Source organism: Pseudorca crassidens, chromosome 13 (genome assembly GCF_039906515.1).
Source record: "Pseudorca crassidens isolate mPseCra1 chromosome 13, mPseCra1.hap1, whole genome shotgun sequence".
Taxonomy (NCBI): Eukaryota; Metazoa; Chordata; class Mammalia; order Artiodactyla; family Delphinidae; genus Pseudorca; species Pseudorca crassidens.
This window is the reverse complement of record NC_090308.1, coordinates 49,052,252-49,079,978: the sequence shown is the minus strand read 5'-3', so window position 1 is coordinate 49,079,978 and position 27,727 is coordinate 49,052,252. Positions and strand designations below refer to the sequence as shown.

General features: G+C 38.3%; 1 protein-coding gene across 1 annotated transcript in view; it reads left to right on the top strand.

Annotated features, from left to right (window-relative positions):
- The window catches only part of FIG4 (FIG4 phosphoinositide 5-phosphatase), a 143,452-nt gene that overhangs the window by 13,720 nt on the left and 102,005 nt on the right, over positions 1-27,727 (top strand). The window contains exons 2-6 of the mRNA XM_067702364.1: positions 10,017-10,115; positions 11,876-11,999; positions 18,175-18,331; positions 21,631-21,681; positions 26,713-26,861. Coding sequence (XP_067558465.1) covers positions 10,017-10,115; positions 11,876-11,999; positions 18,175-18,331; positions 21,631-21,681; positions 26,713-26,861 — 580 coding nt within the window. The remainder of the gene's footprint in view (positions 1-10,016; positions 10,116-11,875; positions 12,000-18,174; positions 18,332-21,630; positions 21,682-26,712; positions 26,862-27,727) is intronic.

Below are 27,727 nucleotides of genomic sequence, written 5' to 3'. Positions count from 1 at the left end.
GCTCGCTCTTAGAGTCTTGGCTGTATGAGTCTTTCTGCCAGTCTCCAGTTTTCAGTGAGAATTGTTCCACATGTAGATATATTTTTGGTGTGTTCATGGGGAGAGGTGAGCTCTGCATCCTCCTATTCTGCCATCTCGATCCCCTTCCTGTTCGATTTTTTATAAGTTTGCTAGAATTTACTACTGAAAGCATTTGGACTTGAAGTTGCTTTGTTGGGCAAATTTTGATAATCATTTTTTATAGTAGGTATAGAGCTATGCAGAGTTTCAGTGGGTCTTGAATCACTTCTGATAAGTTGTGTTTTTCAGTAAAATTTTCCATTTCATCTTAGTTGTTGAATTTACTGGCATCAAGTTGTTCATAATGTTCCCTTATTAACCTTTTGATCTCTATAGGATTTGTAGTGAAGCTCCTTCTTTCATTCCTGGCATTGGTGTTTTGTGTTCTTTATCATTTTTTTGGATCCACCTTGCTAGGCATTTATCAATTTTATTACTCTTTTGAAAGAACCAAATTTTGACTTGGTTAATTTTCTCTATTGTTTGTTTTCTGTTTAATCAATTTTTGCTCTTAGGCTTATAGATAAGCCTCTTCCTCTTATAGATTTTGGGTTGATCAGTTCATTTTTTTTAACTTCATAAGGTACAAATTTAGATCATTGACTTAATTTTTGTCTTTTCTAATATAAAGCATTTAAAACTATAAATCTAAGTAGAAAAATAGTCAAAAGACTGTGGAAAAAGTATTAGTAGCCTGAACAATAGATAAAGCAGTATATTCTTATATACAAATTTTTTTAATAAAACTGAAAAATGAAACACCTGACAAAAAGGACAAGGACCTGAATAGGTGATTTGCCAAAAAAGTATGACTATGAAATGATGTTCAACTTGCTAATAATTAAAGTAATAATGTGAAAATAGATTCCCATTTTTCACTTGTCAGAATGGCAAAGATTGGAAAGATTGACCAAGTCGTTGTCGACACGTGTATGAAAGAAATGGGCATTCTTGTTTTGGTTGATGGGGAGGGTATTAATTGGTTGTGAAGGAGTTAGGGGACACATTGAGGAACAAAAGAGACAGTGAGCAAGATAGGGTGCCTCTTATACTGAGCCTTCATTTAGAAGGGAAAGTCGGTAGAATTGCCCCGAGGTGAGGTTCGTGTTGGCATTGTCACCTTGTGTTTAGAGGTGGATTTTGAGGACTGTTTGGAGAGGAAAGGGAGATGGGTTGCTAGATAGCGTGCAAGAAATACAGTTCTGGCCTTGGGAAGGTTCTGCTTCCTCCAAAGCTTTACCTGTTCTGTCACTCAGCACCTTCATGTTGTCCTTTGGCTCATGTGACCCAGGCCTACAGATAAACTAAGGCCAGATCCTGCCCTGATGCTCATACATCCCAGTGCAACTAGGAGTTGCCCACAGGTGATTAGCAATCTGAAGTTATCCTGGAAAAAAACTGCAGTTTACCTTAGATGATTTCCAGTTTCTAGCCTTTAATACATGATGCCCTAGGGGTCTTACCATTGCAATAAGTGACCATTTCATAACAAAGAAATGAACACAAAGCAGTTAACTTTAAAATTGGTAGCTGAACGGAACTGTGGCAGATTTTTGTGTCTGCATGTGTTTTGTGGGAGTGAAGTTGTTAAGATAATTTTTACTTTTGCTAGCTCAGAATTGTTGGTGTGTATGTTTGTATCTTTGTGTTTATTTAATTCCTGCCTGGTTCTAAAAAGATTTAAGGAAGCTTCTCCCTCCTCCCCACCCCATCACATGAAACAGAATAAAATAAGTAAGAACCACTTCATGAGGAATGTAGCTTATTTAATTAGCCCTTGATTATTAGTCTTGATTTGGGAATTAGGGGATAGGAGAGGACAGCATAGGATGTGGTTCACTAAGGGACTGTGGAACTGGGAACCAAATGATATAAACTGGAGAGAGAATCAAGGTGAGGATAGCAGATTTAGAAGATGTGATTGGGGGTGACAAAGTTTCCACTTGTTTCTAGAGGTGATTTGACACTTGCCCATCAGTAAAGCCCTGAAGCTGTGAAGAGTGAGCTTGGCGACATCCCTCTCTATCAGAGGCTCCTTTCCCTTTCTGGACTGTGTTACCCGTTGTGGGATTGCAGGAATCAGAGGTGGCAGGCCTGCAAGATTGTTAAAGATTGTGAGAAGTAACTTCGTGGTGATCTTTAAAAATAATACCTTTATTCTGAAAGTTCAAGTGAAGTTTAGTATTAATTGAAGCTGTCAGACAACCTAAAATGTCTCCTTTTTCAAGGAGGCTGATTTTTCTTCCCTCAGCTGAAAAGTGAGTGATTAATTAGCCTGTCATCATCAAAGGAGATGATAATGTTAGTAGATACCGAATTTCCTGTTAAGTGGATTACCTATTGTATTCCATTTGGAGTTCAGGTATATATTTTAGAAAGACATTCATCTTTAAATCAAGTCACCACTGTTAAAGCTACATATTGAAATTTTAAGCTTTTTCTTGATACTTAACTTTCAGAAGAGAGCCAGCTCAGATCATCTTCTATCTTAATAGGCATTTTAAGGTAGCTTTTTTTGGTATCCTAATTTTGCACCCCAATTCTTGCCAAACCGCCACCCCCCAACAAATCTACTAACATACACAGATGTTCTCCCCCGCGGAGTCGATTCATCTCATCCGCGTCTATGCATGCATTCAGGCAGTCTAGCTGATGTGTGCCTGATTTATGGAAGTCTTGTACACTCCAATTACTGCTCCCTTTTCCTTCCCGGTTGCTTTTGGGCATTTTATTTACCTCCTTTTTCACCTTCACCATTTGAATTTCAGACTGCCAGTACTTGAGATGACCTTTCCTTCTTCCTACAATCTCTAGTTATTACTAAGAATTTACAATGAATTTAACCCCAACTTTCCAGATATGTAAGTCTCTTCTCAGCACATTCACATATGTTAGGTATTCTTACTGGCTTCATCTTCTTGAAGCAGTGGCTCAAATCTGGACTGGTTGCTCCCAAGGCCTCCAGCACAGCCGCCATCCTGGATCTCCCTTGACCATCATTCAGCAACCTCTCTTGTGATGATCTCCTGACTTTCCCAGAGCCTGTATTTTTTTCTTTCTTGATTTATGCCCTCATTTTGGTGGAGCACCTCCTTCAGTTGCTTCATGAGAAAGTGAAACTTGTGTGACTCAGATTGGGACTTCAACCCACAGGCTGGGACTCGAATCCAGCCAAAACCCAGGTTGGGACTTGAACCCACAGTCTTTTAACTGAGATTACACCCTGGTCTCAGGTCTTAATGAAGCTCAGGTTCCTGATGTCTCATCGCAGAAAGAATTCAGGGAGAGACATTGATAGGTAAGAAGTGGATTTATTTAGAGAGAAACACACTCCACAGACAGAGTGTGGGCCATCTCAGAAGGCAAGAGAGGCACCAGGGTACAGGGTTGTCAGTTTAGGGGTGGATAATTTCATAGGCTAATGAGTGGGAGGAGTGTTTCAGCTATTTTGGGGAAGGGGAGGGCATTTCCGGGAATTGGGCCACCACCCACTTTTTGACCTTTATGGTCGGTCTTGGAACTGTCATGGTGCTTGGTGTGTCATTTAGCTTGCTGATGTGTTACAATGCACATGTATGCAGTGCAATGTATACTGAGGCTCAAGTCTAGTGGAAGTTGACATCTGCCATCCTGGACCTATTTGGTTCTAATCAGTTTATGTCATGTCCTCGAGCTATGTCTTTCTTTTAAAGGTTGTGCCCTACCCCCTTCCCTCCTGTTTCAAAAGGGTTCATGGACAGGAAGTTTTTTGAGCCCATACATTTCTGAAAATGTCCTTATCCTACCCTCAGGTTTGATTGATAGGTTTAATGTTGAATTAAAGATTGAAATTAATTTTCCCTTAAAAATTTGAAGGCATTATGTCCCTGTCTTCCACCTTCAGTGTTGCTGTGGAGACTTTCTAGTGTTCATTCATTCATTTATTTATTTATGGCTGTGTTGGGTCTTTGTTGCTGTGTGTGGGCTTTCTCTAGTTGCGGCAAGCGGGGGCTACTCTTCGTTGCAGTGCACAGGCTTATTGCAGTGGCTTCTCTTGTTGCAGAGCATGGGCTCTAGGCATGCGGGCTTCAGTAGTGTGGCACGTGGGCTCAGCAGTTGTGCCTCACAGGTTCAGTAGTTGTGGCGCACAGGCTTATTTGCTCCACGGCATGTGGGATCTTCCTGGACCAGGGCTCGAATCCATGTCTCCTGCATTGGCAGGCGGACTCTTAACCACTGAACCACCAGGGAAGTCCCAGTGTTTCACTATTCTTGATCTTTAGTTTGAAGCCTTTTTTTCCCTCTTTAGAAGCTGTGCTAGCTCCTTTTTACCTTCAGTTTTCCGAAATTTTACACTCCTACCTCCAGAGATAAAAGATGCCACAGATTTCCGTGCCTTTGGAGATTCTGTAGTATAAATTAGATTGCTTCTTGACTTCCCACAGCTCTCTTGGGCATGCTTTTCAGTTTCAAATGATTTTTTTTGCTGCTACTTCATTCTTTCTTTTGCCCTTGGGGCTTATGTCTAAAACAAATGACCATAAAAAACTTTATTATGATTTTCGCAAGGCTTCTGGGAGGAACAGAGGTGTTCACTCCTCTGTCTTTACCCAGAAGGCTACCCATTTGCTCTCCACCCAGCTCTGCTGTGGATTTTGCCCCCACTTCACGGAGACTGCCCCTTGCCCCTGGAACAGCCACTCACAAGCTCTTATTGTCAGACCCCCTGGACACTTCTCTGTCCTCATCTTTCTTGACCTCTCAGCATCATTTGATGTGGCAGTGACCGCTCCCTTCTTTGCCAAATCATCTCCCTTTGCTTTGATGACTCCAGCTGCCCTTCCTCTCAGTCTTCCCAGCAGGTTCCTTCTCCATATTCAGCTTCTAAATAATTTTATTTAGATTGCCTCAGGCTAGGGTTTTTTTTGTTTTGTTTTTTGTGGGGGTTTTTTTTGGCTCTGTTTCTATCTTTACTCTCCCAAGGAGGTTAATCCAGTCCCATGACTTCACTTTAAATGCCATTTATGTGCTGATGACACCCTCTGAGATCTCTCCTCTGAGCTCCAGACTCAGTTCCCACTTGATCCCTTTGGGAATGTTGTAAACAGAAATCTTGTTTTTCCTTCAAACCTGCTTCTTCTCCAGTCAAGCCTACATCCGTAAGTGGCACCACCATGTAGCTAGTTGCTCATCAAGCAAAAGTAATTGGATTGATTACTCCTTCTTTTCCAATTTAATCCATTAGCAAGTTCTATGCCCAGAATCTATCTTCAATTTATCTTTGCCCTTAGGTGTCTAGCCCAGTGCCTGGCACATGAGAAATTCACTGGTAAATGGCCAAGTGAATGATGTCAATAGGGAACCAGGAAAATTGGTGTTAAAAATGTGAACTTTTAAAAATGTTCTGAAAGACAGTCTTTGAAAGTAAAGGCAGAGGGACTGTTCTAGTTTAAAAGACATTTTTAATAAAAGACCTGGGACTTCCCTGGTAGCACAGTGGTTAAGAATCCACCTGCTGATACAGGGGACACGGGTTCGAGCCCTGGTCTGGGAAGATCCCACATGCCGTGGAGCAACTAAGCCCATGTGCCACAGCTACTGAGCCTGCACTCTAGAGCCTGCGAGCCACAACTACTGAGCCTGCAAGCCACAACTACTGAAGCCCGTGTGCCTAGAGCCTGTGCTCTGCAGCAAGAGAAGCCACCGCAATGAGAAGCCCACACACCGCAACGAAGAGTAGACCCCGCTCGCAGCAACTAGAGAAAGCCCACGTGCAGCAACAAAGACCCAATGCAGCCAAAAATAAAATAAATAAAAAAGACCTGGTAACCAGATGCAATGCAGGATCCTTGATTGAATTCCGTTTTGTTTTTTAAGCCAGCTATTTGGGGAAATTTGATGGATTGTATATAGGTAATATTGTATCAATGGTATTATGATTATGTGGGAGTATGTCCTTGTTTTTAGGAAATACAAGTTGAGGTTTTTTTGGTTTTTTTAAAATTTATTTTTATTTTATCTGTGGCTGCGTCAGCTTTTTTAAAAAAATTAATTAATTTATTTATTATTTTTGGCTGTGTTGGGTCTTTACTTCTGTGCGAGGGCTTTCTCCAGTTGCGGCGAGCAGGGGCCACTCTTCATCACGGTGCATGGGCCCCTCACTGTCGTGGCCTCTCGTTGCGGAGCACAGGCTCCAGACCACAGGCTCAGTAGTTGTGGCTCACGAGCTCTAGAGCGCGGGCTCAGTAGTTGTGGTTCGCGGGCTCTAGAGTGCAGGCTCAGTAGTTGTGGCTCACTGGCCCAGTTGCTCTGCGGCACGTGGGATCCTCCCAGACCAGGGCTCGAACCCGTGTCCCCTGCATTGGCAGGCAGACTCTCAACCACTGCGCCACCAGGGAAGCCCCTAAGTTGAGGTTTTTAGGGATGGTGTATTACGATACCTGCAACTGGTTTTTCACGTGGTTCAAAAGGGAAAAATGCTTATCTCAAGAAGGAAGGAGGGAGAAAACAAATGTAGCAAAACATTAACAATTGGTGAATCTAGGTGAGTGGTATATGGATTTTCATTGTACTATTCTGTTCATTTTACTGTGGGTTTGAAAATCTTCAAAATAAAAAAATTAGAAAAAATCAGCAGTGGAGAAGAATTTAAGAAAAAGATATTTCAGGGCAATTTTTAAGCCCCAGAATGCTGAAATTCATTTTGAAGCATAATATTAAATATAATAAAGCTTAAGTATATACATAATTATAGAGCTGATTTATTTAACAAGATGGAAATAAAACCAAGTAGAAATAAGGCCTTTCTGGAAAAGTTACTTCTTAAAAATTTGATGTGAAGGTCGATGGTGAACCGCCCACCAGAGGGCAGTGCAGGAGAGTGATTCTGTGCACAGCTGAGAGCTCTGGTTTTCTTTCTCACTTCACTGGATCCACAAGAGGTCGCTCCTCTCGGCACAAAACATTTTCAAGATTCTTAGACCACTTTAATAGAGAATGTGGTGCGTTTAATGTTGTCCCAGAGGTCCCTTGTCAAGATGCTATATATAAGCTCAAGTTCAGACCACCCCTTTGAGTTACTCATTGCTGAGTTCTCCCATATGTAGGCTCGATGCATGTGTTAATAAACTGTTTTTTTCTCCTTAAAAAAATAAATAGAGAATGTGGATAGTTGCACTGCTTTCCGTTTCTTTCTCTCCACTCTGATCTGCCTCTGAATTCTTTGGATTTTTGCCTTGGCCCCTCTGCTTCGTGGAGTAGACTTCATGCAAGTGTCTGGATAAGAGGGGTGTAGATCTGCCCTCCTGTGTGTGCGCCAAAGGCCAGTAGTGCATTTACCCACTCGCGTCCCAGGAATTATATCTGTCTTTTTATTACAAACTGCCAAATCATAGTCCTACTACAGTTCATCTTTAGATTCCCTAGGATCTATTGAAATTCTAGGAATTTCACTCAGGGGTTTTACCTCTCTTAAAGCTGTGATGTGCCTCCTTTTACTGAGTGGTTGACTTAAAAGGGCTGTCTTTCTGTGTAGGGAACCAAACAAGGTGGGTTAGTATAAATGTTGTAGAAAGTTACCCAGCAGATTAAATGATTAGTCCGTGGTGAGTGGTTGTTCTTTCACTTAACATTTACCCAGTGCCTGTGGAACCAGATTGTGCTACTAGACTAGAATTTAAAACCACAGGGGTTAGGGGGTTAGCCCCAGACTCCTGAGCTGTTTATATTTAGGTGAAGGGGGCAGACCTGCCCCAAACAAATTTGGACAAGGTGCTCAGAGGAAGTGCTAAATTCAGATATAAGCAAAAGTTCTTTGGCGGGGGCAGGTGGGAGGGGGTGGGTGTCACGTGCCCTATCTTGGCTCAGTACATCAGGTCCTATCTAGAGGTCCTTCAAGGCCAAACTCAGCATCAGGACAATACCAGCCTCTCTGGCTAGCTTGCTCTGACCCTCCCCAAATGAGTGAAGTGCCCTTCCTATGTTGTCATCACGTCCAGTTCAGACGTCTATTACAGCACGCTGTTGTTCATGGTTGTTAATTTGCATGCTCATCTCTCCTGAGGACAAAGACAGATTACTGATAGATTTGTGCATTTTCCCCACTCTGGTTCCATTCTGGTGTTGCATATGCTTTTTTCCCTCTGGGGTATCTCTTTTTTCCTCTCTTTTGGGGATCTTTTTCTCAAATACAATGGCGTAGGCTCGCTGACATCTTAAAAAGTAAAGCAAAGAAAAGGAAGTAACACTCATTGAGTGCCTTCTTTGTATTGAACACTATTCACTGTGTTAGGTGTTTTATGAGCATCTTCTCCTTTAATCTTGTTCCTCTAACAAACTCGCCAAGCTTCTTCCCCTTTCAGGTCTTTGCACTTGCTATTTCCTTTCCTGGGAACTGTTTTTCCTCAAGTCCTCAAGAAGGTGGCTCCCTTTTCTGCTAACAAACATGTATAGTTTACAAACCATTCTTCTGAGGTTGATTTTATTAGGCTGGTGACCCTGTTCTCCTCTCAGGGGTGGGTAGGGTCTCAGGGAGGAATTCGCTGAGGTCATCCCGAGAACGTTGGACTTATTCCCTCTCACTGTGTCCTTGCCCTTCTAGCTGCTTCCCCAGTGCATCCTGGTCACTGGATGTCTCGAATTAGTTTACTAATTTTTATTATAATTGCTTTATTTCTACCTCATGATAATTGGTACCGTCATCCAGACTCTACCTCTCCCTAGGAGATGAGGGATTCAGTATTTTGGTTAGCTTTCCCCTTAAGTCTGGGCTAAGCCATCATCTTTTAACATAGAGTTTTGTTATTTATAATCTGGAAGTCTAGGTCAGATCTTTATAAACAGATATATACTTAATAATTTAAAAATCCATCTATTTCTACAGATTTAGCATTAAAACAATATAACCAAGTGCTTATATTCTGTTGTACATATCTTCTGTTATAAATTCTTACTTTAAAAAATCTTCCCCATCCTTTGAGGCTTAATTCAAGTCTTAACTCCTCTGACGTTTTCTGCATCTGTAGTACCCAACATTAATCTTTCCTGCTCTGAGGTCCTGTGGTCTACATACTTCAGTTTGGCCATTAATCTAGAGAATCTTATTTGTTATTTAATTGCTTTGTGTATCTGTATCTATGTGACCTATGAGATGGTTAGATGCCAGTTGATGGTGGCAATGTGTTCTCAGTTTTTGCAGTGTTGAAAAAGTGTCACTTCAAAGGACTTTTTTGAAGCAAAATATCTTTAATTTATTTTTCCTAATGGAGTTTTACTTATTTTCTTAAACACAATTCAAAACTTATTCATCTGGTTTAGGTTTTCTTAAAAGCATTTTCTTTGAATATAGGATGATTATTTTTCTGTATTTTTACACACACTCCAAGGAAGTGTGTCAGAAAAGAAAGAATATTAATTATTTCCTGTAGCTTATCTATAAAAAGCCATTTGGGAAAGTACACTCATTTTAATCTTTTATAGGACTTAGGGGTGGATTTTTATAGTTGTTATATTAAAGTCATTTTTAGTCTTCTACAGAAAATTTGTAAAGATTTATTTGATTAAAATATCAATATTTGATATTGATTTATATCAATTAGCTATAATTGTGTAAGCATTCCTAATTATGTGTTGAGCTTTCTAATTCTTACCAGAGCTGCTGCTTCCTGGTAAAGTTTAAACATGAGTCTCCAATCAGGTTAATCTCTGTATAATATAATTAAATTCATCTGGCCTGGTTACTGGGTACATTTTAAATATCAGACTGATGCTTATCATGACACCACTACGAATATTTCAATTTTAAAGTTGACCTTTTAGAATCAGCCTTTCTTTAATCTGCCAGTTATACTTAACAGAAATATTTCTTTTAAAAAGTAACCTGACTTTACTGTATTTAATTTAAAAAATTGAAGTGACTATAAAATGTGTATAAGGCAAACTGCCTTAAAAAAACTAATGACATTTCTTTTTATTTATAGAGATACTTTCTAGTTGGGAGCAATCATGCAGAAACAAAATATCGTGTTTTGAAAATTGATAGAACAGAACCAAAAGATTTGGTAATAATTGATGATAGGGTAAGTATCTTGAAAACCTGAATACAAACAGAAACTACTTGTTGTTTACAGGATATGAAATATCCTTACAGCTTCTAGTGACATATACTTTTTTTTAATCATACATCTAAAAATTATAATTTTTCATGGTTGGCTAGAATTTGAATCTTTTATCTGGTTTCTGGAAATTACTGATGTCAGAAAGTATGCCAGAATTACACTTTGTCCCTCATTTTGATTTGTTTTACAAAGCAAACTCTTTGGGTAAGATAATGAATGTATTTTCTTAAAGGAGTTCCATTTTAAGGATTCAATATAATTCTTAGTATTTCATCCACCAAAGAGATTATTTATTACTCTGCTTTAATATGAAGCTACTTGAAGTCACAAAGGACTGGTAGGGTCTCTTCTGATCACTTGCTGGAGAAATGTTAAGCTCTTCTTATCCAGATGTTACATTATCCAGAGTTGGAAATACAGACTTAATTCAGGTGGCTCAAAAATATGAGGCTTTTAGTCAAAAGGGAAATACAATAAGGTGGAATTGACCAGTTAATTTTAACTCTCAAATGAGAGCACCTAACTGACCCTTCGTATTGAGGTTCCTGTCTGTGAATATTTCTGAATCCATGTAGATGCCTGGTTTTTCAAATATGTTAGTAGCTACAGTTTGGAAGCCATTTTACATAAGCTCTTTGCAAAGCTATTTTCTATGTTATAATAATTTTAGATAAATTGTATTTTGTGACTTCCTGTACTCCTGGGTGTCGTGGTTCCTATCCCATCCCCAACACACACACCATCTGGGAGTTTTTATTAATATAATGTAATGATTCTTGGCTTTCTTTGTGGGTAGGAGTGGTTGATCAGGGATCTCTTTGAGAATCTAAGGAAAGCTATGGGCCTTCTCATAAAAATGCACATATGCACGTTTAACCAAAACTTTGCATACAATTTTAAGGGGTTTATAGATTTCTTGAAACTTGTCTGTGGGTACCTTAAATCTCTGAATCTCTGTCCAGAAGATAAGGTTTTGATACACCTTTTTAGTACAGCAGCCTGGGATCCAGGAACCACCCTTAACTGCTAACGTTAAAGAATTTGTTGGCTTTAATAAAAAGAAACGAAATTGAGTTATTTGTAGTGAGGTGGATAGACCTAGAGACTGTCATACAGAGTGAAGTCAGTCAGAAAGAGAAAAACAAATACCGTATGCTAACACATATATATGTGGAATCTAAAAAAAAAAAAAAAAACGGTTCTGAAGAACCTAGGGCAGGACAGGAATAAAGATGCAGAGGTAGAGAATGGACTTGAGGACACGGGGAGGGGGAAGGGTAAACTGGGACGAAGTGAGAGAGTGGCATGGACATATATACACTACCAAACGTAAAATAGATAGCTAGTGGGAAGCAGCCGCATAGCACAGGGAGATCAGCTCGGTGCTTTGCGACCACCTACAGGGGTGGGACAGGGAGGATGGGACGGAGACGCAAGACGGAGGAGATATGGGGATATATGTATATGTATAGCTGATTCACTTTGTTATAAAGCAGGAACTAACACACCATTGTAAAGCAATTATACTCGAATAAAGATGTTAAAAAAAAAAAGAATTTGTTGGCTTTTTTAAATTGTAGCTTAGTCCTGCACTATTATATATACTTTTCTGAAATAGCTAATGATGTAAAGTTGTAGGCAACTTCTAATTTTCAGGGGTAACTAAATAATGAACCTAAAAAGCGAGCACAACCTTACAGATTAAATTTGCTTATTTCTAGCATGTATATACTCAGCAAGAAGTGCGAGAACTTCTTGGCCGCTTGGATCTAGGAAATAGGACAAAGATGGGACAGAAAGGATCATCTGGGTTATTTCGAGCTGTTTCAGCTTTTGGTGTTGTAGGTAAGAAACATGCATCCCTCTTACTACCTCTTTTTTTTTTTTTTTTTTCTACATAGACTCCTTGAAGATAGTTTGCAAGGCTTATATTTATATAGGTTTATAAATATGACCCATCCTCTGTGGCTTTGGTTGTTTAAAACTGAATTATCTATCAGCCAAGTATCAAACAGCCTTTATATAGCATCTGCTATGTGCTTAGGACTGTGTTCAGTTTCGTGTGGGATAGGAACAAATGTAGCGATGGTGTGGACCTTTTAAGGAGTCTGTCTTGTCAAGGAATGAAAAAGTAAAAATTGGCTTGGACTGTAAACATCAGCTGGAAAAACAGATACAGGTAAAACCAGCTTTTAAATTAAGAGGAATCTCTCCCAAGGACATGCTACAGTGTAAAGTGTCATAACCCCTTTCTCTGAATGACAACTGCTTTCTTACTGAGAAACTTTGTTCTCTAAAATCACAGACTATCAGAAACTTTGCTCTTTAAAATTGTGTCAGTAAGAGAAAACATGCCCCTCTTGCCTGTATGAGCTAAGTCATTTTGACACAGAGAAGCAGCCTCGATTGACAACTCATGCAGAGTTTCAGATAAGGGGTTTCTGGACACAACAGTCTACAGCTCTGCTAACTTTGCTGCTTTCAAAGAAATGAGACCACGAGTCTGCTTCACAATCTAGACTTGATGTTTATCTCTTTACATACAGTCTTGCTTTGGTTTGAGTCTCTTTGTTTAAATTTTACCTAATCGTGTCCCCAAATCCTATAATAACGCCTATATTTATTCATGAACAAATATAGAAATGGCCTTGGCCTTTAAGTAGTCTGTGGTCTGGCTTGTGGGGCATTTGTGAGATGCCTCACAGTTCTTCTGGTGTGTTGTCCTTAGTGGGTCAGTAAACCTGTCTTTGCTCTACCATGGGTTTATCCCGGGGAATCTTAAGATGATTGGACTAGGATGGGGGACAAAACCCAGTGCATATGAAAACAACTCCAGGATTGGAATTAAGAGCCCAGCTGTGTAGTCAAAGGTAAATGGTATTGGAGATTACATAAGAGGTAGACTTTTTGGACCTGGAATGACAAGGAAAGATTTCCTGAAGATGATGAGACTCAGGCTGGACCCTGGAGGAGAAGCAAGATTTGGATGGATGTGGGGAAGGGAGGAGAGAGCTCCAGTAGGGGCAACAGCAGAGGTGCGGGCATGAAGATGCCCATGGGTCCTGGGATGCTGGCAAGTAGTTGGGTGAGGCCAGGTCACTGGGACCTTGGAAGCCAAGCAGAGGGCAGTTGTATCTCAGCTTCCCTGTTGGCAGAGCCTTATTTTGAGTCTTTTTTTTTTAACACTTACAAAATTATCTCTCTGCTTCTTAAACCTACTGGACTGTATGCAATATTGACTGAGTGATTGGTGTCTATAGATGCTAACAAAATTAATATGGTCTGAACTATGCTATATAGTTTCATATTCTCATGTTCATTTTTTTGATTAGTACTTTCTCTTTGGTGACCCTATATTTGTTGAGACTTTGATCATTCATGTTCCGCCGTATTTGCAGTTCATTTTTCTCCGCGTGCTCTCATAGCCCTTCGATGTGTAATCCATTTAGGTGCATTTTGTGCCTTAGGCGGCTGCCAGGGAAAGTTGAGAGTGGTAGGTGTGATTGATTTCCTCTCCATAGGACTGGCCCCTTCTCTGTACATTCTGCTCAGTCTTGACAAATCCCTTGAGGTTTCATGTTTAATGGGTACCTGTTTGTGGGCGTGTGCATGTCGGTGTATGTCAAGTGAGTTCATATGTTTAAATTCCATACATTCCATATGTGTTAAATTCCACTTTCAGTGTTACTTATATGTTAAAGAAAAAAAACTTGTAAGTAAAATGTGTCTCAAATACAGTAGGCTTAATTAGTTACTTAATAGGTTAAATTCATTCCTTTAAATGCTGATACTTTATTACAGCTTTTTAAAATGGAAATTTCCTAAAGTGTATGTAATATCGAATGCCTCATTAGCCAGGGTTAATTATTCAAAATTGAACCTTCCTTGATGATTAAGTATAACGAATTGAAGATCAGTTATTGACCTATGTTTAAAAATAGCTGCCCTCGGGTGTTCTGGAGTTGTATTCGGCAGTTTGCCTTTACACTAAGGGGCCTCTAGATGCTGTACTGTGTTGTTGTAATGGTACTTTCATCATTCTTCATTGTTCTGGGCATATTTGCTTTTAGCAATATTCCTTGCCTCATTTTATTTTATTTATTTTTATACAGCAGGTTCTTATTAGTTATCTATTTTATACATATTAGTGTACATATGTCAATCCCAGTCTCCCAATTCATCCTTGCCTCATTTAAATCTGTTGATAACTAAGCTTATAAAACCAAAGCTTTATTTTAATCAATTGATGACCAAGTTTATAACCAGATACTCATTTTATACACAAGTATTAGTTAATAAACTTTGGGTAAGGGCTGAAGGTGTCTCCGTGTTTCTCTTAGGTGGCATTCTTAGGTATTGTGGTAGCAATTTCTCTCGCAATTTGAGGCCTCTTTGAGACTGTCCTTGGATGGTGAAGTCACTAAAAGACTAACCTACCAGTAGAGTGACACAGTAATGTACTAAGTAAGCATTTGTTATTTTCAGGGCGGTGCACTTTATGTATTCTAGTTCAACCATGTAAATAAAGCTTAGAATCTTTAAGAGTAAATAGGGAGTAAATAAAAGGCTATGATTTGTCTAGTACTGCCTTAGAAATAATGAGGGCTACTGAAATAGCAAAACACAAAATGCTTATCTTTGAAAAATGTATAGTCTGGTTGTCAAAATAATACATGTGTGAAAGGACTAGAGTGGTTGTCTTCTGTGACTGAAATATTTTCTCTCAACTTTTTCAGCATGCCTAATTTGTGAATAGCACTTTGGCTGGGATGTTTTGGACTGTTATCGTGGTTAATTTAATTCACAATCTATAAGAATCTAGAGCAGTGCTTCTCAACTATCTGTAGTAAAGGACCAACCAATTTTTTCCAGAAATGTGTCACAGACCAACACAGGATCCTACTGTGCATAGCTTGTCTTCAGCTTGGGCCACATGTGATTCATCACATAAGTTCAGTAATACCCAAACTAGTCTTGCCTGTTCAAGGCAAGTTCATTGATCATGAACTCAGATGTTTCTAAACCCTTACTTTCAATTCGTTTACTTGTCTTTTCATGGGCTGGTACCGAAAGCACAGGGACCATTACTGGTCCCCAGACATGGATTGATCCTGTCCTATAGCTACCTTGCCCATTTCTGACCTGCTCCATTGTTATTTGGCAGCCAGCAGGAGGCTTGGGAGACCACTGGATGGGATCATGAGCATCCCTCACATAGTTGTTTTATCTGGTCCTGGGGCACGCAGATGGAGTCGGTGGCTGGTGGCCTGTAGTCCTTACTACTCTCAGCTCTGTGACCATCCAGCCCCTTTTGATATATGTCCTTTTTCTGCGTGTGTCACCTGTCAGAAGATACTCTTGTAAGCTGCTAGTACAATGTGTCATTATAGCAGACTAAGTGATGGACTCAGTTGTTCTTTAAAGCAACACCCTTAGAAATAGATTGCAGATCCAAGATACAGGGAAAACAACAATAAAGTGTGAGCCTCAGACTAGTAAGGGAACAGTAGATTTGGTGTTAGAGAGTCACTTTGGTCCCTTGTGGTTTTTGATACTTCTCTGCCAGAGTGCTGTTTTCCCTGAAGGCTTTTTTTTTTTTTTTTTTTTTTTTGCGGTATGCGGGCCTCTCACTGTTGTGGCCTCTCCCATTGCGGAGCACAGGCTCCGGACGCGCAGGCTCAGCGGCCATGGCTCACGGGCCCAGCCGCTCCGCGGCATGTGGGATCTCCCCGGACCAGGGCACGAGCCCGTGTCCCCTGCATTGGCAGGCGGACTCTCAACCACTGCACCACCAGGGAAGCCCCCTGAAGGCTTTTAAGATAGTGACGAGCTGACACGGTGACCTCCCAGCAGGATACTGCCCTCTTCCCTGTTGGTGGGCTTGTGGGTCCTCTCCAGCCACCAGAACTCCACACCACTCCATCCTCTCACACTGTCCTTTTTTATTTACTTTGCTTGGTTTCCAACTCAAATGACACAGCCTTCTCTACTCAGAGAGAGAGAAATCACTTTTGCTTGATGACTGTCATCTAGGCATCTGGGAAACACTCAGGGAAATTGGTCTGGGATCAGAAGTATGTAGAATGAAGATGAAAACACTTGTTCTGATTTTCAGTATGTTAAAACGATGAATAGGCTGACTCTTGACAGAGGTCTATGCCAGGCTAAAGCCTTTTAATTGTTGGTTATATTTGATAGGAACCTTTTAAAAAGGAGTGACGTTTCCAACTGGTAGTAAAAAGGAAAAAGAAAATAATCTCATAATATGCTGAAAGCATTTTATGCTGGTAGAAAATATTCTTTTGTGCAGTATATTTACTTCATCAAAATTACGAAGGGACATGTAGGATGAAATAGAGCTGAAAACATAAAATTAAAATTCAGTTGGAATGCAGGTTGGAAGAAATTATTATAGAGAGATTTTTTTCTATAAAAAGTAAATATATAGCAAGAACAAAGGGGAAACTCATTCATCTTGGGAATATTTATTATTTAAAACCAGTTAGATTCTCTTTTTTGGGTGTTTTTATGCTGCTCCCAAGCCCCTTAATTTTGTAGGTTTTAGCCTTCTAAAAGGATAACTGCTTCCTAACTTTTAATGAGGTTGACATTAGCTTTTTCTCCTATCTTAAATCCTTTAGCTTTAGTCAGGGAATTTTTAGCTAGTCTCCAAGGGGAGGTGGGGAGGAGCATAAACGAACATTTTTTAAAAATGTGCTTTGTGGATCTCTCAAATGTAAGTATTTTTCATGGTTTTAATAGAAGTAGCCAGGTTCATAAAATCCATGAGGTGTCTTTTATATATTTTGGCTCATTTATGTTAATATGTTCAATTACTAATTTTCTTTTTTGTCAGTTAAGAATAACAAGACACAGACAATGAGTATTTGCCAAATCTAGAGCAGCCATTTATAGCACCAAGATCCTAGCTCAGGCTTTATAGAGTGCAACAGAGAGAGAGAGAGAAAGAGAGAGTGAGTGAGTACACCCACACATGCACATAAGAAAGTTAGTTTTGAAAAATGGTTACGCTATATATAAGATCCTTGGTTGAGTTTTTCTTTCAGTGCTTTGAATATGTTATCCCACAGCCCTCTGGCCTCTGCTGTTTCTGATGGGCAGTCAGCTGTAAGTGACCGTATCTGACTCACCCTGTCAGTGAGTGGGGGTGATGGGATCCAGTATTTGTGCTGGGGTAAAGCCTCCACTCTACAAGCAGGACTGGGTAGAAGAAAGGAGCCCCCACTTTCAGATGTGCTTGCCTGGAATAAAGCGTCTGCAGCACAGAGCTGGAAGGAATGGGAAATGCTGGTGCCCTGCACCTCCTGAACAGAAACCAAGGCTCTAGACTGAGAGCTGGGGAGGGAGGAAGGGGTACTGTCTTTTTTGGCGACACCTGCCGGGAGTAGATATTCTGTCCCACTGAATTGGGAGAAGGGTGTAGAAGGGAAATAAATGATGTTTCATATGTCACAGACTTCCTGTTCTTTCCAAGATGTAGTAGATTTTCTTGAATAAATGTTTCTCCACTTGCTGTATGCCATTAGGAGAATTTCCAGAAACTTTCAATGTTTTGTTTTGTTTTTATAATTTTTACAGTTGTGGTTGTTTCACTGGGGAGAGGCTCTGCTGAGCTCCTGACGTAACCAGTTCAGAAGTGTTCCCCTCCCTCTCCCCCCAACCAACCAAGAGAGTTAGTTTTAACTCCCAAAGCAAAAGTTCTGGGTGCCAGAACATTTTTAACCAAGACTGTGCGGTAACTAGTGTGTTGCTGAGAACTTAGTGCTACTGAACATTAATACATATGGTCTTTCTTTAATCAGGTTGTTTAGAGCAATATTTTTAAGTGAGATAAATATTTCTAGAGAATAATTCTAAGACAACTGAAAATCTGTATGGCTGTAAATCATAGAAAAAATAAAGTAGGAAATGTGTCAAAAGTCTTTTGCCTTTTAAACATGTATCTAAAAGCATTACTAAGTTTAGGAAATGTATTTATCTTTCTTTTTTTGTTGTGTAGGCTTTGTCAGGTTTTTAGAAGGCTATTATATTGTGTTAATAACCAAAAGGAGGAAGATGGCAGATATTGGAGGTCATGCAATATATAAGATTGAAGATACAAATATGATCTATATACCCAATGATTCTGTACGTATTACTCATCCTGATGAAGCTAGGTATGTACTGGTGGTAACTGCTATTTTTTTTACCTGGTAGACCAATTAGAAAATAAAACATAGTCAAAAGATTATAAATGTTATGTTAAAATGTAAAATACTGGCTCAGAATGCTACAGCTATTGTTCAAGTGCTATTAAAAACCCTCCATTAAAACAATTGATTTGGGCAAGAATCAACAATGGCTCCTAAAACCATTAGGTGAGAGGTTATTATTGAGGAACAGATATTCACTCAGTCTCAACATACCATACTCCATAACTATCTTTATTATTTACAAAGAGAAAAAAATGACAAACATACTCACCAAATGATCAAACTTAGCATCAATAATGAGACAAAACTGACATTATTTACCTCTTAACGTGAAGCAATGGGAAAGACGCCCACTACCTGTGTAGTTTTCTTACTAAAAATATTTAACTTAAATCTAAGCATGAGGAAATAATCAGATAAATCCATATTGTGGGACTTTCTGTAAGACACTGGCCTAGACCCTCCAAAAATGTCAATGTGCAACACAGGAAGAGCCAGAGAGTTGTTCTAGAGTTTAGAATAGACATGACAAAGTGCAACACTTGAATTTCTGTTAGATCCAGGATTAAAACATGTGCGTGCATGCTCATGTACACGTGCGTGCGCGCACACACACACACAGCTATAAAGGACTGTACTGGAACGGTTTGTATATGGACTATATACTAGGGGATATTGGATCAGTATTAAATTTTGGGTGTATAATGATATTGTGGTTACTCAGGAGATTGTCCTTGTTCATAATAGATATAAAATAAAATATTTAGGACTGAAGTTTCATCATGTCTGCTACTTACTGTAAATGGTTTAGAAAAATAAAATGTACATGTGTATTTAAAGAGAGAGAATGTATGTGTGTATAAATGTATAATGAGAAATGTTCAACAGTGAATTCAGGTGAAGGATATACTGCTGTTTATTACACTACTTTTTCCCCCAATTTTTCTATGGATTTGAAACCTTTAAAAAGTTTTGGGGGGAAATTACTGGAACCTTGGGCATGTGGGGAAAGGCTATTAATAAATTAATAAAATGATAGAGAAAAGACTAGAATTGGTTTATTTTAATATTATAAAGGTTAAAATGGAACAAAGTTAGGCATGCTTATAAGTTTTTAGGGAAGGTAACAGTTTAGATTTTAATTTCACTCAGTACTTTCATGGTGTTGTTCTAGATACATGAACTGGGATTTAAAGGTGGTGTGGCTCTCTTGTTTAAGACCCTCTTAGATAGTGGTTTTCTGGACCTTTGTGGCATTGTCTTTGGTATTTGGAAGTGGAGTATTTAAGACATAATTTGTTTACACAGGGGTAAGTAGAGTTTACCGGATAGAGTGGACTTTTGTCTTATACTAACAAAAAAATTATGTCTCTTATAGCTTATAGGCAGGCATAGTATATTGAATAAAAGTGAATCAGAGAGGAATCTAAAAAAATGATACAAATGAACTTATTTACAAGACAGAAATAGACTCACAGACATAAACAAATTTACCAGAGGGGAAGAGGGGGCAATAAATTAGGAATTTGGGATTAACAGATACACACTACTATATATAAAATAGATAAAAAACAAGGATCTACTGTATAGCACAGGGGACTATATTCAATATCTTGTAGTAACCTATAATGGAAAAGAATCTGAAAGAGTATATATATATACATATACGTGTGTGTATATATATATAACTGAATCACTTTACTGTAGACTTGAAACATTGTAAATCAACAATACTTCAATAAAAAATAAATTAATTTAAAAAAGTGAATCAGATAGGCCAGTGCATAGAAATCCAAGGGTTGGGGAAAAATTAAAGAGGTTTATATTATTTATAAGCCTCATCTTTATGATTCTTTAGCTGAGGATAGTAAAACAAATGACATTCTTCTATATAGTGATATGACTATCTTTAAAGAATGAACTCATCTTGTGATTAATATTGTATAGTAAATGGAATAATCCAGAATAAGATACAATTATTTTAATAGCTTGTTATAGGTGGACTTATACTATTACTGGATAGGTAAACTTTTACCATACTTACAAAACTATGTAATCCAATAATGCATTTAAGTAAAAATGTTTGGTATGATATTAGGAAATAAAGTACCATAAAACATTTCATACAAAATGATAAGTAGATGTTACCCCTCTGATGTATGGTTGTATCAACATTATAAAATTTGCTAGAGCAATTCACCATGTTAAAATATTGTTGGGAAAAATTATGACTATCTTAATATATGTAGAAAATGTATTTGAGGGAATTCCCTGGCTGTCCGGTGGTTAGGACTCCGCGCTTTCACTGCCGAGGGCACAGGTTCGATCCCTGGTTGGAGAACTAAGATCCCACAAGCCGCACGGCATGGCCAAAAAATATGTGTGTGTGTATGTATTTATATTTATATATATATTTTTCATATATATATATATGTATATATATATGACAAATTCAATACCCATTTGTGATCAGTGTCTTTAAAAGGTTGAAATGAATATGAAAAAGTGTTAACATTTATTAATCCTGAGTGGTAGATACATGGACATTTTATTCTGCACTTTTTTTTTTCACTTTAACAAAACTTTGCAGCTTAAAATTATGGTGACCCACAAACATTTCTGCTTGTTTTTGTTCCTCTGCTCTCTCCAACCTCAAAGCATATTGTGAAAACAAGAACAGTATTTACTTCTGTCTTGCCCAAAGTCTAAGCGCCCTTTGTATGTAAGGGCACGACTTTCCCTCTCTGGCATAATCAGTGATGAGGAAGCGGTCAAACTAAAGTTAAGGGTCTCAAGTGATGATCAGGATACTTAGAAATTGCTCCAGTTGAAATCTCTTCTCCAGTTATGGATTGAATTTCTCAGTTTCAATGAGTGTATTTACAAATATAAATGTATATATATGTATATGTTAAGCTATGAACAAATAATGGTGTTGTGTGAATGCAATATGCTTTGGGGTTTTTTGGTCATTTTTTTCCCCAGTTTTATTGAGATAAAATTGACATACATCACTGTGTTACTTTAAGGTGTTCAGCATAATGGTTTGACTTAGATATAATATATTGTGAAATGATTACTGCAGTAGGTTTAGTTAGCATCCGTCATCTCATATAGATACAATAAAAAGAAAAAGAAAAAAAAGAAAATTTCTTTCCTTGTTATGAGGACTCAGTATCTACTCTCTTAACTTTCATGTATATCATATAGCAGTGGTAACTATAGTCATCAGGTTGTTAACTATAGTCATCATTTTTTTTCAGGTATCTACGAATATTTCAAAATGTGGACCTGTCCAGCAATTTTTACTTTAGGTATGTTTGAGCTGAATTTTGCTCTTATCATTCTCTTAAATGTTTATATAATTTTCCATAGGGTAAAAACAGAATCAGTAGTACTTGTTATTCTTTTTTTTAAAATAGCCAAAGTTTTTCATCTAAAATAGTACAAATACAAGTATTTCCTCCTTTTAAAAATCTGATATTTGAAATTTTGAATGGATAAATTGTAATTATTCTCACTATAAAAATCATCTTTATTAGAATTTTAAGGAAATATTCTTATCTTTTAGTTTTGAACTACAAAAATGAAATCTGCATTCAGTCTATATACAGAGTTGTAACAGTTTCACAGTTTTCAATTTAACAATCTAGCAAAATTAGGTAAAAATAAATTCAAAATAAGAAGAACTGTTGAAATACCAACATACCGCTATTGGCATTGTAAATTACTAACTTTCCTGGAGAGGAACGTAGCATTAAGTATATATGAAAATATGCCTGAAGGTAATAAATCAGGAGATAAAATATTAATCCTTATTTGTAAAGGGACATTAATAGCTTCTCTATTTATCATGGCCCAAACAAGCAAACCAACAAACACAGGGACAACCCAAATATCGATAATTGAAAAATAAGCAAGCAAAATATAGCAGAGCATCATGATAAAATATTATACCACTGATGATGTGACCAATATGTAGGCCAGGTAAATAGAATTTTCCATGTAGCCAAATAACTTTCTTTCAGCTATAATGTCCAAACTCAAAAGTAGAACATAAAATAGCATATAGCAATAAGGACTTGAGTCATGGGACTAGAAGAGGACCCAGAGTGTTGTAGCTATTGGTGTTACATACTTTTGGGGTACTTTGCATTACTTTAAATTTATTTTTAAACTGTTAATATAGTTAACCATTTCTTTATGAAATAAAGAAAAACTTGTCTACTGTGTAGAGTGGATTATGTCTTCATTGATGTGAAACCGAAGACAATTAATTTAGCAATAGTATAGTGAAGGGCTCCTAAAGAAATAATTTTTGCTTCCACCAATGTTTATTGAAAGTATATTTCCATTGTATTTGTTTCCATCATTTGCTTTTCAGCCTTTATTGCTTAATTATGTTTATAGTCTCTGTGAGTTATTACTGAAGCTCAGTGGTACTGTTAGAAATGGTCTTCTCCTGATTCACCCTTTTCAGCTTCGTCTGCATCCCCATACTGAGTTCTGAACAAGTCATTCCATAAGTAAAAATATGAGGTTAAAGACTTCTGGAAAGGTTATACTGCATTGTTATGATTCAGCTAGAATAAAGCAGGAAGAATTGATTGTTAAAAGTAAAAGCCCGGGGCTTCCCTGGTGGCGCAGTGGTTGAGAGTCTGCCTGCCAATGCAGGGGACACGGGTTCGTGCCCCGGACCGGGAAGATCCCACATGCCGCGGAGCGGCTGGGCCCGTGAGCCATGGCCGCTGAGCCTGTGCGTCCAGAGCCTGTGCTCCGCAACAGGAGAGGCCACAACAGTGAGAGGCCCGCGTACCGCAAAAAAAAAAAAAAAAGTAAAAGCCCAACTTCTCTCCACCCCCCAGCTTTATTGAGATATTATTGACATATGTAAGTTTAAGTTGTACAATGTGATGATTGATACATGTATAGATACATGTATATATTGCAAAATGATTACCACAATAAGGTTAGTTTACACCTTCATCCCATCACACAGTTGTGATTGTGTGTATGTGTGTGTGTGTGTGTGTGTGTGTGTGTGTAGTGATAACATTTAAGATTTGCTCCCTTAACAAATTTCAAGTATATAATTCAGTATTGTTAATTATAGTTACCATGCTCTGTACATTAGATATCCAGATCTTATTTATCTTATGGCTAAGAGTTTGTACCCTTTGACCAACATTTCTCCATTCCTCCCCCTGCCACTGGCAACTACTATTCTACTCTCTCGTTCTATAAGTTCAGCTTTTTAAGATTCCACGTGTAAGTGAGAACATAGTCTTTGTCTTTGTTTGTCTAACTTATTTCACTCAGCATAATGCCCTCCAGGTCCATCCATGTTGTTGCAAAAGGCAAGATTTCCTTTTTTATGGCCAAATGATACCCCATTATTTATATATGCCACATTTTCTTTATCCATTTATCTGTTAATGGACTCAGGTTGTTCTATGTCTTGGCGGTTGTCATTAATTCTGCAGTGGGCGTGGGGGAGCAGATACCTCTTTTGAAGATAGTGATCTCATTTCCTTTGGATATATACCCAGAAATGGGATTGCTGGATCATATGGTAGTTTTATTTTTAATTTTTCAAAAATTTATTTAATTTTATTTATTGATTGATTTTGGCTGCGTTGGGTCTTCGTTGCTGTGCGCAGCCTTTTCTCTGGTTGCCGCGAGCGGGGGCTACTCTTCGTTGCGGTGCGTGGGCTTTGCATTGCAGTGGCTTCTCTTGTTCCAGAGCACGGGCTCTAGGCATGCAGGCTTCAGGAGTTGTGGCACGGGGCTCAGCAGTTGTGGCTCACGGGCTCTAGAGCGCAGGCTCGGTAGTTGTGGCACACGGGCTTAGTTGCTCCGCAGCATATGGGATCTTCCTGGACCAGGGCTTGAACCCGTGTCCCCGGCATTTGCAGGCGGATTCCCAACCACTGAGCCACCAGGGAAGCCCTATTTTTAATTTTTTGAGGAAGCTTCATTCTGTTTTCCATAGTGGCTGCACCAATTTACATTCCCACCAGCAGTGCAAAATGTTCTCTTTTCTCTACATCCTTGCCAACCCTTACTGTTTCTTTGTTTGTTTTATAATAGCCATTCTAATAGGTATGAGGTAATATCTCATTGTGGTTTTGATTTGCATTTCTCTACTGTGATGTTGAGCAACTTTTCATGCACTTGTTGGCCATTTGTATGTCTTCTTTGGAAAAATGTCTATTCAAGTCTTTTGCCCATTTTAAAATTGGATTATTTGTATGTTTGCTGTTGAGTTGTATGAGTTCCTTATGTATCTTGGCTATTAACCCCTTAATAGTTAGATGGTTTGCAAATATTTTCTTCCATAAGTTGCCTTTTTATTTTGCTGACTCTCTTTTTCTGTGCAGAAGCTTTTTAGTTTGAAGCTTTTTAGTTTGTTTATTTTTGCTTTTGTTGCTTGCTCTTTTGGTGTCATATCCAAAAAACATCTTTATCAAGAACAGTGTCAAGGAAATTTTCTCCTATGTTTTCTTTTAATAGTTTTATAGTTTTGGGTCTTACATTTAAGGCTTTAATCCATTTTGAGTTAATTTTTTGTGAGTGGTGTAATACAGGGGTCCAATTTCATTCTTCTGCTGGTGGTTGTCCAGTTTTCCCAGCACCATTTATTGAAGAGACTATCGTTTCTCCATTAGTCTTTTTGGCTCCCTTGTCAAATATTAGTTGACTATATAGGAGTAGGTTTATTTCTGGGCTCTCTATTCCATTGGTCTAGGTGTCTTTTTTATGTCAGTAACACACTGTTTTGAATGCTGTAGCTTGGCAGTAAGGTTTGAAATCAGGAAGTTTGATGCCTCCAGCTTTGTCCTTCTTTCTTAAGATTGCTTTGGCTATTAGGAGTCTTTTGTAATTCCATACAAATCTTAGAATTGTTTTTTTTCTATTCCTGTGGAAAATGTCATTGGCATTTTGATAGGGATTGTAGTGAATCTATAGATGCCTTTGGGTAGTATGGACATTTAAACAATATTAGTTCTTCTGTTCCATGAACACTGGATATCTTTCCATTTATTTGTGTCTTATTTTTTTCATCCATGTCTTATAATTTTTAGTGTACAGATCTCTTACCTCCTTCGTTAAATTTATTCCTAAGCATTTTTTATGCTCTTGTAAATGCGATTGAAAAACCAACTTTTTTTAAATTTAATTAATTAATTTATTTATTTTTGGCTGTGTTAGGTCTTCGTTTCTGTGCGTGAGCTTTCTCTAGTTGCGGCGAGCAGGGGCCACCCTTCATCGCGGTGCGCGGGCCTCTCTTGTGGAGCACAAGCTCCAGATGCGCAGGCTCAGTAGTTGTGGCTCACGGGCCTAGTTGCTCTGCGGCATGTGGGATCCTCCCAGACCAGGGCTCGAACCCGTGTCCCCCACATTGGCAGGCAGACTCTCAACCACTGCACCACCAGGGAAACCCCAAAACCAACTTTTTAATACAGATTTTACCCCTGTGAGATTAGATGCCAGTAAAACTAATGGCTCTATCAAGCAGATGTGGTCAAATTTAATTTCACAGATGAAATCAATCAATTTCAAACAAATAAATAGTAAATCAATAATTTGATAATTAATAAATTGAGGAAGAAATAATTAAAATATGTATGTGAGTCTCCAGACAAAATTGTAACCGTCTTAAAATATGACTAAAATACTTTCAAATTTGTGTAAACCTAAAGAATTCTAGGTACTGTCTGAAATTCTGTGGTAAAAATATATAGCTAGAGATACTTATAAAAATTGTTAATTTTGTGCAAATTTTGTTTGCACAGACTGTTACAATTTTTTGGATGACTATTATGCTTTTCAAACGTATTTTACCGTGATGGCTTGTGTTATTTGCTTATTCTTGTTTTATTACTAAGTCAGTTATTGTACCACCAGTAATAATTAATAGAATTCTTTTCATTCATAGGTAAACTAGAGTACAGACCATGTACTGTTGCAGTGGATATTGTAACATTTTTAGTACTCCATTCAGATATATATGAGAGTGTGACCCCTTTGTACAAGGCCCTGAAGTTAGATTAATGTCAGTGTGAAGCAAAAAATGCACACTGCAAATCAATTAATGTAGGTTACTCACATTGTATTGTATATTTCTAGTTATGCAAATGCCTAAGTCATGCAGTGATTTTTTAATTTCTAATTATATTCATGGTTTACTGTGTTTTAATGTGCTTATTTGTACAGCATTGCTTCCAAGGAGACTAACAGGTGCTAAGTAATTTAGTTCATAGGTTTTAATTCCTTCTGGGAGCCAAGACTATGAAATATGTTTTGCTTTTCTAATTCTTATTAAGTTTCAGTTCTTTTCTCAGTTACAGCTATGATTTGTCCCACTCACTTCAATATAATCTCACTGTCTTGCGTATGCCCCTGGAGATGTTAAAGTCAGAAACGACCCAGACTCGCCAGGAGAGTTTCGACATCTTTGAAGATGAAGGATTAATTACACAGGGTGGAAGCGGTAGGTGGTTTTCAGCACATCCAGTATATGTTAATGTGGCATCTATGAAACGGCATCTCATTAAATTCACTCATATTTCTCCTTTCCTCTTTGCTCTTTGTCCTTATATCAGGTTGTTTCAGGTATAGGAACTTGACCAATTCATTTTTATAGAGATCATGCATCACCAAATGAATTTCATTTGTGGGCAAGCCAGAAAATTGTATACTGATGTTTTCTAGCAAAATTTCATGCACCTTTTATGGAATACATTCAGTTTAGTCCTTGAATGGAGAATTTTCTTTTTAAATATTGGAGAATACACATCACCACCTTATTTTTCTTCATAGAGACCAATTGTGTATGGGTTGAGTTTTAGAAAACAGTTACCATGGCTTGCCTATTGTATCCTAGACATTTATATGTCATATCTCTAATCCTCATAAAAACTCTGCTCAGTAGGTATAATGCTACTTTGAAGAAATAAAGGCTAAGTAGGAAACTGAGGCCTAGAGATTAAGATCACAAGGCCAATGTCTAGAGGAACCATTGCAATAGGTCAGAGGCTGTCCTGACTTTGGTCTCAACTTGCCCCTCTGGTCCCTCACAAGCCCTGCTTCTGTCAAGACCATTGTGGGATTACTGCAGGACGTGTGTGTGACTAGTCTAGGGTGGCCCTGGACATCTGGGACTAACCAGTCACAGAATAGTATTGGTACCTTTATCCCTGGATTTGGGGGTTGGTCTAGAAATCTAAAGCCAGAGACATTGCTAGAGTTAATGTTGTGAAGGAATTGCTTCAAACTTAAGACAGTTTAACTGAATTGGGCTTACTATGGAAACATAAAAAGTTAGTAGTGTCTTTGGGTGCCTTCCTCAGTGTGCCT